The following is a 15,663-nucleotide window of genomic DNA, read 5'->3' on the forward strand; positions in this document are numbered from 1 at the left end:
CTGCACGTGCTCGACCCGCTCTTCGCCGGCCTCGACCGCCTGTCCGCCTGCCTCGCCGCGCGCGCGCCCCTCGCGCCGTGCGTCGTCCAGCCCCTCGTCGCCTTCCGCCGCCCGCGCCCGGCCCCGCCGCCCCGCCCCGACCGCGCCCCGCTTCGCGCTGCCCTCCAGGAGCGCCTGCATTCCTTGGCGGGCGCCGCCGTCGCCTACTCGAAACACGCCCGCATGGGCGCCCGCGACGCGCGCGAAAAAGCAGCCAGTGCTGCCCAACGGGTGCGGCACCGCACGGAAACCATCGCACGCCAGGTGTGTCAGCGCGAGGAGCTCGCAACCTTTGCAAGGGCTTCGGGAGCATTCTGGAACGACGTGCGTAAAGGCACGGAGGACGCTTGCAAAGACCCCGCGAAGGCTGCCAAACACGCACTGGCGCGCGTGGAAGCGATAGCATATCAAGCATGGCAACGCGAGGAGCTGGCACGCTTTGGGAGTGCATCGGGAGCGTACTTGAAGGCCGCGCGCAATGGAGTCGACTCTGCATTCGAAAAAGGCATGAAAGCTGCTCAACCTGTCGCTGATGAGGCAAAACGGACGGCATACCAAATCTGGCAAAGCGAGGAGTTGGCACGAATCAGCGGTATCTCGCGTAAGTATCTTCATGACACGCAAGCTGCAGGACAGTCTGGATACAAAAGCGCTTTGAGCACTGCTAAACGTATTCGACAAAGCACTAAAGAAAGGGTACACCAAGCATTGCAAGGTGAAGAGCTGGAAACTTTGGTTTCGCTTGCCAAACGCCTCAAATCTGACGTCGAGTTAAAGATGACTGACCCCACATATATCAATGCTCAAGCCGCAGCAAAAGCCGCGTACAGGGCTGCAGCCCGCGCTGCAATGCAGTATGGCCAAGACACGAAAGACGCTTTGAAACAGGCTCGGCGTCATCATCTCTCAAAAGCCTCTACCAAACCAACGAAGAACAAGAAGACGAGGTAACAAACAACTCTCTGCCTGAGCATCACATGCGTAGCAGTTTTGAAACACCAAATGCGTTGCGTATTCAGGAGAAACTCGCCTTTGATCTCTGCCCACAGAGTAGAAGCGTTCCTCCATTCAAGTTCAACCAATCAGTACATCACCACGCAGTACAGAACCACAGCACATGTTCTATATATACATATTTGACCACAGGCCACCGTCGGAAGGTATCGAGCAACCTCGCAAGCGGCTTCAAGTCTAGGTGGAGTGGTGCGGGAACGGCAGGATGCCGCAATTCAAAAAAAAAAAAAAAAAAACAGAAACGACTCAAGGTATCGAGCAACCTCGCAAGCGGCTTGAAGTCTAGGTGGAGTGGTCAATGACTCAATATGTAAAGCCAAGGAGAGTTCCCCCTTTCCAATACAAGTGCAAAATTGTACTCGCTTGTCTAGCTTAGTTCGTCCTTATCAATATACTGTGTATGCCGTGCACTGTATCCCTTGCTTATAGTTAGAGAGGCGCTGGGGATTCTGCGCACTCGAGCTATCCGGAGTGGCGCCACAGGAAGCGCGGTTAGAGGCCCGTAAAGGCGGACACTTCAGAACGCTTCAAAAGGGGTGTAGTCTTATATACCCGAAACGTTGATAACTGAGAGAAGACTAGCGATACCTCTTGAGAAGCAAACAGGGGTACCCAGTGCACATAGGCGGCGAAGCTATGTAATTTCTACGGTATATCGTTTGGTTTGAGCACATTTGTATTGACACTGCTGCTGCCAACATGGATCATAAATATCGAATAGTAAAGCTTGGCCACATCCAAAAACCTCCGCTGCCTCGTCTGAAGTGCGTGCCCCGTGTTGACAGCTTTCACCTTCGAAAACATCAAGGGAGTGGACCGCTGAGAAAGGCATTGTCGATAAACACTATACATGGAGGCAAAACGTTACACAGTGCATGCTGGAGAGATCTTGTTCTGGCTTTTTACCGATCCTGTACGTGTTTTTTTTTTTTCTCTCTCTCACGAAACACAGAGCATTTCAAGATCGTTCAGAGCCAAGGACAAGCACAATTTTGAATACATGCTCGGTTTGGCTCTTCATGGAGCTCGCACGGTTCTCAGCATGTGACATGAAGGATATTGCGATACGTCGTGTCACCACGCCAGATAAGCAGAGGTACTGTGTGGCCAGCGTGTTTCCCAACGGCTAGGAGAAGTCGGAGACCACAATTCTCCCTGCCCACATCCTTCTGTCAACACTGTTGCGGTCCGGCTTACCACTATATAAATGTCTGTCTTTAGTTTACAAACTGCCTGTGTTGCGCTATCCGCAAAGCATCTTTAGATCAGCCTCATCTCCAACATGCGAACCCTCCTCGGGATGTCTTTTCTCTTTCTTCTCTACGCTCGCACCCCATACTTCCTTCTTGCGTATCGCCCGATGATAGCAAACGCCTTGCGTGCACAATTCGGGTACATTCTCTTGCCCTATATCATCGAGACGGTGAAGTGCATTCGCAACGCTGATTCGAAGACTGATTTGGAGAACTGTCTAATGATACCACTCAAGTATGGGAAAACAGATTCTTCTTGGAATGTGAAAGACATTCTTTGACGAGACAGGCGCCCTCTGGGGGAATGAAATGACGCCAATGGGCAAAGGTTCAGTGGATTGGTTATATCAGCATGCTTTACGGAATACAGTCTGAAGTTGATTCACGGCGAGATCGGGTTTATACTGGTCTTGGGAATACTTACATGAACATCGTTAGAAGGAGAGACAGCTGAAATACTTGACTGATAAACATGCGAAAGATTCACTCTTCTCAAAAGTATTGAGATTCTTCCAAAACAAAAGCACTTAAGTCATTAAACCTGTTTACGAGGAATTCGGGATGCCCGAAAGGCCCGTCTGTGATACAGATTGCCAACAGTGGTCAGGGCAATAACCTCTCTCACTTCGATTTCGCTTTATTCCCCCACCCGGAGCTCCGCCGCCCTATCTTTTCGTAGCTTGTACAGCAGGAGATACAGAGCTTCCCGTGGTCGTATATTGAATTAGCTATGGCTTTGCGCTAACTTCGGTAACACTGAACATGACGTCAATTATCCCAACACAACTTGTTCTTACCATGTCCAGAAGGACAGAATCATCTTGAATGGGCATCGATGTGCGTCTCTGGAAGGCGCTTCGGAGTGTCCTTCTTTGTGGCAACTTTACAGTCGAGTCCCTGAGTCCAATGTCTATTGTTACCCTTCGCAATTCCATAGTTACATCTATCTCCCCGTGCTTTAAGAAACATGGTAGTTCTAAATCTACTGAACGATCACGACTCTAGTTCTTTGACTCTTTTCAGAGTCTTAGTCATTGTACGCGTTTGTTCTTCTTCCTCTGCGCTAAACACCAGAAACACAAGTTTCTCTTGCAATAAGGAAAACGCGATCCTCATCTGGGTCTTCGAATCATGCCATTATTTCCTTTGTGCAAAAAGATACAGTTCGTTGGGAAACATCATCATTACCAGGAAGTAGTGCAGATTTACTGTAGAAGCACCAATATCTTGATGGTACTCTAAATATTGCGTCAAATTTCTTGAAAAGGAAACCATTCAGCAAAGGAAGAATCGTTTCTCGGCTTCTCAATTGACGGATGTCCATGGCTCAGGCGGGCGACACATGGTGAGGCGGTTGCAGAACATGACAAAAAATCTAGTGACAAAGTACATCGGTTTACTTCGAACGATAGCAAAAAAGAGATGGTGCAGAGTAACTGTGCTTCGCTTCATTGTATCATTAGAGTACTCTTAGGATATTGATTGTATGCCCAGTGCCCTCGCAACTCATTCTAAAACGGCTCCCTGTAGATGGACCATTAACGGGCGAATCAGACATTTTTTTGGCAAGCCGACTGAGCAGCATTAATGCCCAGGCTGCGACTGGTGTTGGCAAAATTGCAAATATAAGAGGCGGATTACATCACCTATCTCCTTCGTTTGCATTCTCAGTAAGGTTTGATCATAAAAATATGATGTTCTCGCTTTGAAATGAAAATGCGTAAGAGGTTACACGGAATTCGAAATGGACTCGTCGTCTGTTCCAAAAACGTCTTCCTCATCCGAATCCAGCACGTCTTCTAAAGAGTTTGCAGGGATATAGCCTTTCACGAGAGGTAGAGGCTCTGCACGCTTGGCGGCTTCAGATGGGATACGGCTGAATCGGCGAAAGCACTCAGGTCTTCCAGGTGAATATCTATTGTAGTGGTCCTTCTCTTCATCTTCACTTGGCGTGTTTCTCCTAGATAACTGATGCTCTATTACTGAAGGTTGCGGAGAAATTCCAATGCTTTCACTGTCCAATTCGTCCACGATGAGCTGCTCTCCTGAGTCTATATTTTGGAGCCAGCGACGACTACCGCTATGCTGAACACATAGTTTGCTATTAGGCACAACACTTGCCTCGCAAGATTCCGACTTCAAATTGGTATCTGCAATGATTACTTGGTGTGCCTCACCCACACTCACTAACTTGCTCGGCAACTTTTTTTGCTTTTCGTCGTCGGCCTTATCTTCTTTGTGTTGTACTTCGACCTTCTCCTTGCCCTTGCCCTTGCTCTTCTTCCTCCGGTTTCGAGAAAACGGAGAATCCGTTGAAGCACTCGAGATAGCACTGAATAGAGGCTGTAGGCTTGGTTGCGATAGGAGTTTTCGGAATGCACTCATGTTGATGGGATGGAGATGGTGCTGTTGTCAGACCCTGATGTTCTCAGTTTTTGTGGAGGGATTCTCTTGACTCTGATGAGGGCGAATGTGTACTTGGCGCTTGTGAATGTATACTTATGTGAAGAAAGAAAAGCGTCAAAGAGGGGGAAATGATTCTCAGCGACTCTCAAATTTTGGTTTACAATAGTTCCACTAGCAGTTGATGTTCGAATGACTGCGGACTGGAGCACCAGGTCTCCTTTCTATGAATTACTTGTACTTCGTCTCAGCGATTGGTATGAGCTGCCAAATGTACCTGAGAGATCTTTCAGCGGCTCCACTGAGAGCTTGTATATCACATACATAGTAGATCGTGCTTTTGCAGCAGACCTTCAGAATTTCGTTTTATTCATTTGTCAATACTGACTTCCAGATCTTGCAAGACGGTACACTCGCCGCTCGTTCGATATAATAAATAATTGAGACATTAAAGGAAGAGTGTTTGCTTCACAGTGAAGAAATGAGAGGCGTACATCACTCCCGCTTTACTGGACTGCGGATGGATGCAGCGAATCTGTTTCGGTTTCCATATTTAGGTACACCGCTCTTACAAGATGCAGAAATGGTTCTGAATTTTTCGCGCAGCAATTACTCGAGAAAACGTTTTCATTCTACACGGTGTGCAAGGCCCGCATTCTGCGAAGTAGGCTTCAAAAAAAGCTTTGCAGGGGGACTACACTGTTCAGAATTTTTAATAGAATCATGAAACGACGCAAAGACTTCCACAGAGGTTTAGAGCCCCTAGTACATTTCCCACGTATGGTGAGTAGACACTACAGAAATGGTGTAAATATTCAGCAAATTACTCGTTCGTCCGTCTTTATCTCAAGTTGCTCTTCATATGGCAGATGAAGTTGTTGCTTTATGTATCAGATGAAGCAATTTATCGTGAGCCTTTTTTTCAAACTGTAACAGTATTCCAAAGTTCCATCCCTTTCGTCTATGTAAGAAGAGTTATCCTCGTTTTAGTGTTGAGCAGTCTTTTTGTATGTATATTGACTCCAGTGGAACCATGTTTGTGGGACGATATTTGCGGCGTGAGATTCACGTAAAGATACATAAACAAAGCCCCCTCATAGAGCCTCTTCTGATAGCAGGACGAATGGTCATCAAATGTGAAATCTCGTACGATATATTTCCTAAATTTGTGCTACTCTAGTCTACAAGTGCATGATTGCACACTTTTGCTGTCGTGGTGTATTTCTTTTGGTGGCCCCGAAAAGCTCGACACGAGAAAATCTGTTAAAGATCCAGGTCAACTGTAGAAGACCCTGTTCCCACCTACAGCTTCACCTACATCGTTCAGGCTGCCAACGCACTCATTAAGTGGAGTGTGACAAACTAGTTTATGTATCGGGCGTGCGAGGTTGAGGTACATCTGTTGAAATATGGAAACACTTGAAGTCTTGTTCGTAAATTCTCACCAACATATTCTTGAGCTGTGGATCGTTCCTCAGGTCATCATACAAGTGGATTTTATGAGCCGGATCGGTGGAGTGCATCCTTCTTAGTTTGCTTTCTGGCATTCTTCTATCGGTATGTTGATACATCCAATTAAGAACAACATCGCGATCGACGTCAAGCGACTCAAAGCGTCCAACGTAGTCAAGATGGATAAGATCCGGGTGCAAAAGCTCGACTTGCGGTCTCCAGTGGAGATCCCTGCGACCATTGTTATCTTCATATGCGTCTTTTGTCCAAAAATCGGTGCTTTTGGTTCTGGGTTGTTTGAGAACTTTTTCTATTGCTTGCAAATATTCTCGGAAAGAAGGTTTTGTTTCATTTCTCAGCTTTCTCATCTGGAGATCGTCTCCGTATAGTCCATGCATCTGTTTTTGATATTCCTTTGATTCCGGTCCGAACTGGGCAACTTTGTCCAGGTAGGCACTAATGACGCGATCATATGGATTCCTTACAAAGCCAAACTTGAGATACTCCGGGTCCTCGAAGACTTTCCTAATAAGTTCAGTGCTCCTACTGTATATCGTGTGATTTTGCCAAGCGGGCCCTCCCATTTCGTGCAGATGGAAGTCCCTTTGCCCGGGATCCAACAGTTGTTGATTCATTATGAATGGGTTGTTCTCCAAGTAGGCGATGTTGTACATCATGGAAGTGGTGCCAACTTTAAAGACAGGGACATATATGACCTTGAGTTTTTCCGACACAATGATAGAAGAATAGGCCGGACCATAACTTCGGAGTTCTATGGCATGCATGCCCGGATGCTTTGGCCAGCGCGGGGTCAAGGCACTAATTTGGCGAATGCTTTGTAAGAGCGGAGCATTTCGGTGCGTTGGTGGGAGTGTAGGAGGAGGGAAGCCGTCGGGTGGGACTGGTACTCTTGTTGGGTTGTTGACATCTTCGGGAACGAAAATTGGAGCTGCAGGTGGATCGGGTTCGGCGAGCACATCGACTTGCCTCTCATCATGGTCAATGGTTTCACCACGCGAAGTGTGACTTGTCTCATTGCGGCGAGGGGAGTCTCGGGTAGCATTCCCGCCGTGGCGTTGCCGCGTTTGGAGCTCCGCAGCATTCTTTCCGCGCGGGGCATCTTCCGTGACGGTTGCGAGAGAAATGCGTGGCACGGAGACGTCGGTGTCCGTGAGGTACATGGAAATAGTGATCATCGGGACGACGAGGCAGAGGGCCAGGAAGAGCGAGTGGGGGCGGTGCTTGTCATGCTGCGCGGCATGGAGGTGGTCGTAGCGCAGCGGGGCGTGCGTGGACAGCCTACGCGCCTGCCTCTGTACGCGCGGGTGGCGCATTTCCGGGGGGGTCTTGGGGGGAGGGGGGGTGGGGCGAAGGGGGAGAAGGGTGCAGTTTAGACAAGTGATCGGCGATGACGCGAGGGTGCTACGTAAAGAGGTCGGCAGTTGGCACAAGGAAGACGCTCGCGGCGAGGCAGCGTGCGGGCGGTCTGTCGGCTCCGACATGAGTACTGCGCGCGGGGGCGGGGGCAAGGGGGGTGAAGCGGAATCCGGGTCCGGGAGTCGGGCGCGCCATCGACGGGCTCTGGGCGTGCGTGCGGGCGTGGCAGCGGCGTGCGACGGGCCACGCGCGTAGCAGCGCGCGTGGTTGCGAGACCGGTCACGCTCGGAGGCCGCGGCGGGCACAGCGCGGCCTTCTGCCCGCGCGAGCACGCCTCGGGGGCCGCGGAGGCGGGGCGACACTTTCCCTCGCAGCGCCGGGCGCGACAGCGGCGGCGAAGGGTGCCCCGCGCTGCGTCGGCGGGGCACCTTTGCGCTTGGGCGGGCAACCTTGCGTTTCGGCAACCTTGCGTTTCGGCGGGCAGCCTTGCCCCGGCGCTCGCGTGCCGCGGGGGCGGCACTTTCCGTGCAGGGGCGAGCGGCCTCCCGCACGCCCCGTGCGCGACAGCGGCGGGGAAGGGTGCTTTGCCCCCGCTTCGGCGGGCACCTTTGCGTTTCGGCGGGCAACCTTGCGTTTCGGCGGGCAGCCTTGCGTTTCGGCGGGCAGCCTTGCCCCGGCGCTCGGCCGCGGAGGAGGCACATTCCCTGGAGGGGCGACCTCCCGCACGCGCCGCGCGCGACAGCGGGGCCGCGTGGCGGAGATTGCGGTGCGGCGATGCGCGTGCGCGGTTTCGCTTGGCGGAGACCCGGAGGGGGGCGCTTCAGCTCCCTGATGGCAGGCAGGCACCCCGCGAAGAGCCGTCGGCTCACGCGCGCGCGGCATCGGGGCGCCCGGATGGGCCCGGCTGCACGCCCTCCTCCGCTGACGCTGCGCGGCCGTTTTCGTACGGCGCGCCATTCACCCGCGGTGGAATGAAGGGGCGGCGCGGCCACGCCACGCCGCGGAGGGCGTTTACGGCCCGGACGGACCGCGTACCGAAGGCAAGCGGTGTCTCGCCTCGGCGCGCGTACGCCCCGCCTCTGTCAGTGCCTCGGTGGAAGACGCACGCACGCCGAGGCGTCGCCGCTCTGTAGCTCCATCTCCGCGCAGTGCGCTCCCCGTCGCCGGACGCGACGAATCCCCTCGGTGTCGCCCCCCCCCCTCGCGGCCGAGCGTCCATAACCATAACCCGCTGTCGCCGATTTCCACACTTACATCCATCCACCCCTGCCATCGCGGCCCCGACACGCTCGGTCGGCCTATCATGCTGCGGCTCGCTCCGCCGCCGCCATCCCCGCCGCACTCGGCTTTTTCGAATGCCTCCAGCAGACCGCCACTACCCTCTTCCCCCCTTGCAGCCCGCCCGTAGCTCCGCAACGCGGACATCGCTCCATTCTTGGCTCGCCCTCCAAAACCCTTCATCTCCCCTTCCCGACAAGCATCAGTACAGCTCATTGCGATCCTCGTCCTCCCCGCTGCCACCTCCCGCGCCCCGCCATGCCGGCCTCCGCCCTGAAACGGAAAAGCGAGCCGGGTTCCAAAGGGGCGCCGCACGCGCGCGCCATCGCGGCGACCACCCCGACTGCGATCCGCACGCTGCTGCTGCTGCTTCTGCTCTCCTTCCTCACGCCGCTGTTGTTCTTGAGCCCCATGCGGGCGCCGCTACTCGCGGCGCGGCCGGCCGCCGCCGCGGCGCCCCCCCTGACGGTGGTCACGCTGTCGTACTCGCACCCGCACGAGCAGCGCAACCTGGCGCACAACTGCGCGCGCGTGTCGCGGACGCGGCACCGCTTCATCGTGTACACGGACGACCTCACGCCGCCGTTCTGCGACGTGTGCGAGTGCCGCGCGTACGCGCTGCGCCGCTGCGCATGCCCCGCGGGCGCGGGCATGTGCCCGCGCAAGAACCCGTGTGAGAAGCTCGCGTTCCTCGTAAGCGCGCTCCGCGAGCACCGCGAGATGGTCCTCCTCGACGACGACCTGCTCATCATGAAGGACTTCTTCCTGGACCGCCTCGCGCTGCGCGCGCAGGCGCACGACTTTCTCGCGTCGTACGGACACGCGCAGGGCGTCAGGAACGCGAGCTACTGGAGAAACTTTAATAGCGGGCTCGTGTTCATTCGGAGGATCGATGGGCTGGATTATGGGGCGATGGAGAAAAGGCTATATGAGACCGGCGGGAGTAGGGATCAGAGCATGCTGAGTTGGTTTGTGCAGGACAAGTACAGCAACTGGGACTCGCTCTCGTGGAGGTGGCACTGCCGAGGGCTGAGGAGGCTCGAGCAGGACATTCCGCCGGAAGAGTGCTATACGGTGCATGGGCATGACGAGGTCGATCAGGTGCTCAAGGAGCTCAATCAGACTCGGTTAGGGGAGGGGAGAGGAAGAAGGAGATGACGTGGCGAGTGACGAGTGCCTCCGGTAGAGCTGTAAAGATGGGTTAGGAAACGAGAGTACTGTACAGGGGGCGAGGGCACAGTACAGAAAACTTTACAGTGGGGGAGGTGGGATCAAAAGATGCGGCTTTGCACGCCTTTGGAAACGACGTTGGCTCTACGGATTTCTTTCCACTTCCACTTTGACTGTACCCTTGCTTGGGTAACAACCATGCCGGGGGTTGCCGCCCACTATGCCGCACGACCTGCAAAAACCTCAATGTCTTACTGCAGTAGTGCACATCGCTTCGTATCACCATCAGAGCGTGTAATCCGGAGCCTCCTTTTTTGCGCACCCGTATATTTCACATATTACTTTTGGCCCGCCACTGCCACGTCTTAAAGCAACAAGCACTTTCTAATCTTTAAAAACCCTGTCCCCCCCCCCCCCCCCCCCCGCCCAAGCCTCGTCAATCCCCTCCCCCAGCCCGCCCCCCACCCTCCAACCGCCTTCCCCACAGAGCCCCTCCCCACCATGGCCCCCCCCACCCTGCTCGTGATCGGCGGCAACGGCCAGACCGGCGTGGAGGTCATCCGCGCGTGCGCGGCGAGCGCCGCGAAGCCGCCGGTCCACGCCTTCTGCCGCACCCCGTCCAAGCTGTCCGAGTCGGACGCGGCCCACTGCGTCTCGGTCATCGAGGGCGACGCCCGCTCCGCCGAGGACATCGCGCGCGCGCTCGAGCAGGCCAAGCCCGACGCCGTTGTCGTCGCCGTCGGCCGCTCCGAGGACCTCGGCCCCACCGACGTGCGCGCCGCCTCCGCAAAGGCCCTCATGGACAGCGTCGCGCCCGGCGAGAAGTTCGACCAGGTCAAGATCGTCGTCGTCAGCAGCGTCGGCGCCGGCGGTACAAAGCTCCACATCGGTTTTGGCATCGGTATGCTCCTCGGCATGCGCCTCAAGCACGTCCTCGCAGACCACGACCGACAGGAGAAGGAGATCTGGGATAGGCTCGCAGACCAGAAGAACCGCGCTCTCGTCCTCCATACCACAGGCTTGACTACGGGACAGCCCGCAGGGGAGGTCTGCATCTTCGAGGGCAAGATCCCACACCCTAGGATCGATAGGGCCGTCGTCGCTAGGTTTATCGTGGCAGAGCTCTGTGGCACTTGCCCGAACTTTGGAAAGGCCATTTCTATCACCACGAAGAAGTAGCGCTTAGATTGTAGAGCCGCGCGGCGGAAACATCGTATGCATTGTTTCGAAACTTGCGGTATCATGTAGAAAGACTTGTCGGTGATCCGTACTACGCTGTGGGAAGAGTCACACCCTGGGTTTTTTTTTTTTTTTTCGGCTTGCTCGCTGCACCGTTGACGCCTTTGCGCCCTCCGCAACCACTAGCAACAACTGCTTCATTGCGCCCTCGTCCGTGCCACCGAGCCCTATCATGCTCCGCCCTAACTCTCTTCGTTGCGGACCACGTTGCTGGCCAGCTAGAGAGAAAGCTAGCTGTGCTTTTTGTGAGTTTCAAACACGTAACCACGTTGAACACGTGTACCTCTACGATGCCGTGCACTTTTTGTGTTTTTCGAATACATTTTAAAAGTTTAAAAAATATTTGACAAACATGTCTAACTGTACCATTGCCCCCCGCTCGAGCAGACTTCGAAAAGAGAGTCGCAGTGCTCCGCTCCGGCTCACTCTTGACGAGGTTAAGGTAGGCAACCACCGACACGCGGCAGCTTCCACTCGTCCTTCTGCTTTCCAACGTCGTCGACGGGAGACATGGTCGCGTCCGCCACCACCGCCTTCGTCTGCGGGCAAGGCCTCTCTCTGAACAACCTTTCGCGCCGCCCACGCACGCCCAACTGCAACTGCTTTGTCCCGTACCGCCCGCGCCTCGCCGTCGCCCCGTCAAGTCACGCCTACAAGTCCCGCCGCACCGCAGTAATCCTCTGCGCAGAGTCCGGAGACCCTGACCTAGCCCAGGACATCCCGCCCGCAGGCCTGGCGTCCCCGACGGGCTTCGCGCTGGGCGACAATCCGATCAACGCGTTTGCGACCCTATCCGACAGCGCCGACGAATATGCGCGCGGCGGCGCGTACGCCATCCGGAACCCGGCCGGGCAACTGTGTTACATGGGCTACTCGAAGAACATCGCCGCGAAGCTCGCCTTCCACGAGCGCCTGGTGCCGGAGCAGTGCGCCACGTTCCAGGTCTACGTCCCGCCGGTCCCAGAGGAGCTCATCTCACCGGATATGCTGGAGAGCGTGCTGGAGTACTGGGTGCGCGAGAATGGGGGCGTGCCGACGGGGAATACCGTCGATCGCGCGCTGTGGGAACAGGAAACCCCCGTCGATCGAAAGGTATTGTTGGGCTCGATCTTTCTTCTTTTTCTCGTCTCCTCGCTCGTCAAGCAGGTCATGTATTATACGACGCGATACTAATCGGCCCGCGCTTTCCGCCTTTTCGTTGCACGCACGGCTCTTGCGCCGATGTTTGCTTGCTTTTTTATTTTTTGGTCGCCGCTTGGGGAAAAATTCGACAGGAGCCGACCGCCAATCGCACGGGGGACGCGATGGAGGGGGAGCGCGAGGAGGATATTCCCGTGCGGGAGCGGACGACGCCGCGCCGCACGAGTGTCCGTGACCGTCCCGCGGACTCGTACGATGACAACTTTGTAGACAATTTTCGTTCGTCTTCCGGGTCGGCGCCTCGCCGTCGTAGGAAGGACGGGAGGCGCGGGTGGGATGACCCGGATGACGATTATGTCGAAGTGGACGTCGACCCTCTTGACCCCTTTTCCGCTTCGAATAAGAGACAGTCGACGAGAAGTGCGTGGGATTCGCAGGGTGAGGACGACGAATATGATGAGGACTGGATTCCCATCATAGCGCTCATGGGGTGCGCCGGACTTATTTGGCTCGTTAGTATGCTTGGAAACGCACTTCCCGCCGCGACGCCATCCTTGGGAATGTAAATACACTTTATATGGTATGCCGTTGTGTTTGAAATAAGCCGCTGCAAAGTCTCAATAACTTCATCGGACTTAGAGCTTCTGCAGCGAGCCTACGTCTGCATCTGGTCGGAGATTTTTTTGCTTTTTGTAATGCTCTTTTGCTACGGGTGGCTACGAGTAAGTTCCCTTTACATTGGTGCCACTTGAGGGGAGCTAATATCGAGGCCTCTTCCTATACATGTTAAGTGACGGCTTCTCCCTCAAGCGCATATACATTCTGTGTTTCAGTACTACAAATTATGAAATATACCCTCTAGTATACCCTCTAGTACACTTCTCTAGACAACCGCTACCTTATTTGCTTCAGTGGGCTTTCCACCGCCACCGTTGTCCTTCTCAAGAGCACCACCACGAATGGCTTTAAACCCGAGCCTTTCGTTGATGATACCAGCTTGAATGAGATCTCCGTCGCGAAACTCTCCCTTCAGGATGCCCTTCGACAAGGGGTTTTCCAACATGCGCTGAACAGCACGTCTCAACGGTCGTGCGCCGTACACGGGATCATACCCGACCGCAGCGACCATGTCCATGGCTTCTATGGATGCTTCGACTCTCATGTTCTTCTCCGCGAGCCGCTTGTTCACATCTGCCAATTGCAGTTCGGCGATGCGGCGAAGCACGTCCTTGGACAGCGACTCAAAGATGATGGTTTCGTCCAGTCGGTTGACAAATTCAGGCCGGAACTGAGACTGCAACGCGTTCATGACACGGGCGCGCATCACTTCCCTGAGAGACGGATCTCCGGCGACGTCGAGGATGTCTGAAGAACCGATGTTTGACGTGAAAATCATGACGGCGTTCGAAAAGTCAATTGTGCGACCCTGGCTATCCGTGAGGCGGCCATCGTCAAGGACTTGGAGCAGCACATTGGAGACATCCGGGTGGGCCTTCTCAATCTCATCAAACAAGACAACACTAAAAGGCCTGCGACGAACAGCCTCCGAGAGCTGTCCACCTTGGTCATAGCCGACGTATCCAGGAGGAGCACCGACAAGACGGGAGACGCTGTGCTTCTCCATATACTCACTCATGTCTAGACGAACCAAGGCCTGCTCAGAGTCGAAGAGCTGCTCTGCAAGTGCCTTGCAAAGCTCCGTCTTTCCAACTCCACTGGGCCCGAGGAACATGAGCGACGCTATGGGCTTGTTGGGGTTGGACAGGCCCGCGCGGGATCTCTGTATGGCCTCTGTGACAGCTTGGACAGCTTCCCCTTGGCCAATGACCCTCTTGGAGAGCTGGTCGTCGAGCCCGAGCAACTTTTCACGCTCGGAGCTGAGCAGCTTGGCGACTGGAATGCGGGTCCACGACGACACGACTTTGGCAATGTCATCCTCGGTGACCTTGTCCTGTAGAAGGGCTTCGTGAGCGCCGCCTCCTTGGGTCTCTTCCAGCTTTGCGAGTTTCTTCTGCAAGTCGGGCAAGGTGGAGTACTTGAGGCGGGCAGCACGATCGAGGTCGTAGGCCTGTTCGGCGTCTTCAATCTGGCGGGTGGTGCGATCGATATCTTCCTTTACCTGCTGAATGTCGTCCAGCGAGACCCTCTCGCTCTCCCACTTGGCCTCGAGTTGCCTCTGCTCCTTCCTGACTTCCTCAATGTCGTTTGACAGGCGTTCGAGACGCTTGCGGGCGCCCAGGTCCTGGTCATTCTTCAGGCTGAGGCGCTCCATCTCCATCTGAATGACGCGGCGGTCCAGACGGTCCAGCTGTGCGGGCTTGGAGGTGATTTGCATCTTAAGGGCGGCCATGGACTCATCGACGGTGTCGATGGCCTTGTCCGGCAAGAAGCGCTCGGTGATGTAGCGGTTGGACAGGGTGGCGGCGGCGACAAGGGCGTTGTCGGTGATTCGAACGCCATGGTGAATCTCATACTTCTCCTTGAGCCCCCTCAAGATGGAGATGGTATCCTCAACGGTGGGCTGGTCGACAAGGACCTGCTGGAAGCGGCGCTCCAGGGCGGCGTCCTTCTCGATGTACTGGCGGTACTCATCCAGGGTGGTGGCGCCAATGCAGCGCAGCTCGCCCCTGGCCAGCATGGGCTTGAGCAAATTGCCGGCGTCCATGGCGCCTTCCGTCTTCCCCGCGCCGACAACGGTATGGATCTCGTCGATGAACATGATGACGCTGGGGTCGCTGTCCTTGACCTCGTTGAGGACGGCCTTGAGACGCTCCTCAAACTCGCCGCGGAACTTGGCGCCGGCGACGAGGGCGCCCATGTCCAGGTTGACGAGCTTGCGATTGGCAAGCGAGGTTGGGACGTCGCCGCTGACAATGCGCTGGGCGAGGCCCTCTGCGACAGCGGTCTTCCCCACGCCGGGCTCGCCGAGCAAGATGGGGTTGTTCTTCTGGCGGCGCGACAGGATCTGGATGACCCTGCGAATCTCCTCGTCCCTCCCAATGACAGGGTCCAGCTGTCCCTTTCTGGCGGCATCGGTCAAATCCCTTCCATACTTGTCCAGGGCCTCATAGCTGCCCTCTGCGTTCTGCGAGGTGACCTTCTTCCCGCCCCTGACCTCCTTAACGGCGGCGATAACGTCCTCCAGCGAGGGCATGCCGGGCTTGTTGAGCAGGCCCCTCTGCAGGCGTCCGTTCGCCCAGCAAGCGAGGAGCATGTGCTCGACGGCGACGAACTGGTCGCCCATATCGCGGCTGCGCGCGCGCGCGTCCTCGAGGGCCTCGCGCAGCGAGCGGCCCAT

General features: G+C 55.5%; 6 protein-coding genes; 4 read left to right on the top strand and 2 right to left on the bottom strand.

Moving 5' to 3' along the window:
• The first annotated feature begins 222 nt into the window (after positions 1–222).
• On the top strand, positions 223–990 carry CHC_T00007934001 (hypothetical protein). Its single transcript, XM_005712244.1, has one exon. The coding sequence runs from the start codon at positions 223–225 to the stop codon at positions 988–990; it is 768 nt and encodes a 255-aa protein (XP_005712301.1).
• Positions 991–1,016: 26 nt separating this feature from the next.
• On the top strand, positions 1,017–1,355 carry CHC_T00007935001 (hypothetical protein). Its single transcript, XM_005712245.1, has one exon. It carries the CDS (start codon positions 1,017–1,019, stop codon positions 1,353–1,355), a length of 339 nt encoding a protein of 112 aa, XP_005712302.1.
• A 4,721-nt stretch (positions 1,356–6,076) lies between these two features.
• On the bottom strand, positions 6,077–7,357 carry CHC_T00009000001 (Carbohydrate sulfotransferase). Its single transcript, XM_005712246.1, has one exon. The coding sequence runs from the start codon at positions 7,355–7,357 to the stop codon at positions 6,077–6,079; it is 1,281 nt and encodes a 426-aa protein (XP_005712303.1).
• A 3,130-nt stretch (positions 7,358–10,487) lies between these two features.
• Positions 10,488–11,165, top strand: CHC_T00007936001 (hypothetical protein). The gene has a single exon (XM_005712247.1). The coding sequence runs from the start codon at positions 10,488–10,490 to the stop codon at positions 11,163–11,165; it is 678 nt and encodes a 225-aa protein (XP_005712304.1).
• A 412-nt stretch (positions 11,166–11,577) lies between these two features.
• On the top strand, positions 11,578–13,235 carry CHC_T00007937001 (hypothetical protein). XM_005712248.1 is given in 4 exon segments: positions 11,578–11,762; positions 11,870–12,317; positions 12,500–12,931; positions 12,932–13,235. 3 exon segments carry the CDS (start codon positions 11,578–11,580, stop codon positions 12,929–12,931), a joined length of 1,065 nt encoding a protein of 354 aa, XP_005712305.1. The 3' UTR covers positions 12,932–13,235.
• A 13-nt stretch (positions 13,236–13,248) lies between these two features.
• CHC_T00007938001 (hypothetical protein) lies at positions 13,249–15,609 on the bottom strand. Its single transcript, XM_005712249.1, has one exon. The coding sequence runs from the start codon at positions 15,607–15,609 to the stop codon at positions 13,249–13,251; it is 2,361 nt and encodes a 786-aa protein (XP_005712306.1).
• Between the last annotated feature and the right edge of the window lie 54 nt (positions 15,610–15,663).

The sequence above is a fragment of the Chondrus crispus genome, genomic scaffold, assembly GCF_000350225.1.
Source record: "Chondrus crispus Stackhouse genomic scaffold, scaffold_9, whole genome shotgun sequence".
Lineage (NCBI taxonomy): Eukaryota > Rhodophyta > Florideophyceae > Gigartinales > Gigartinaceae > Chondrus > Chondrus crispus.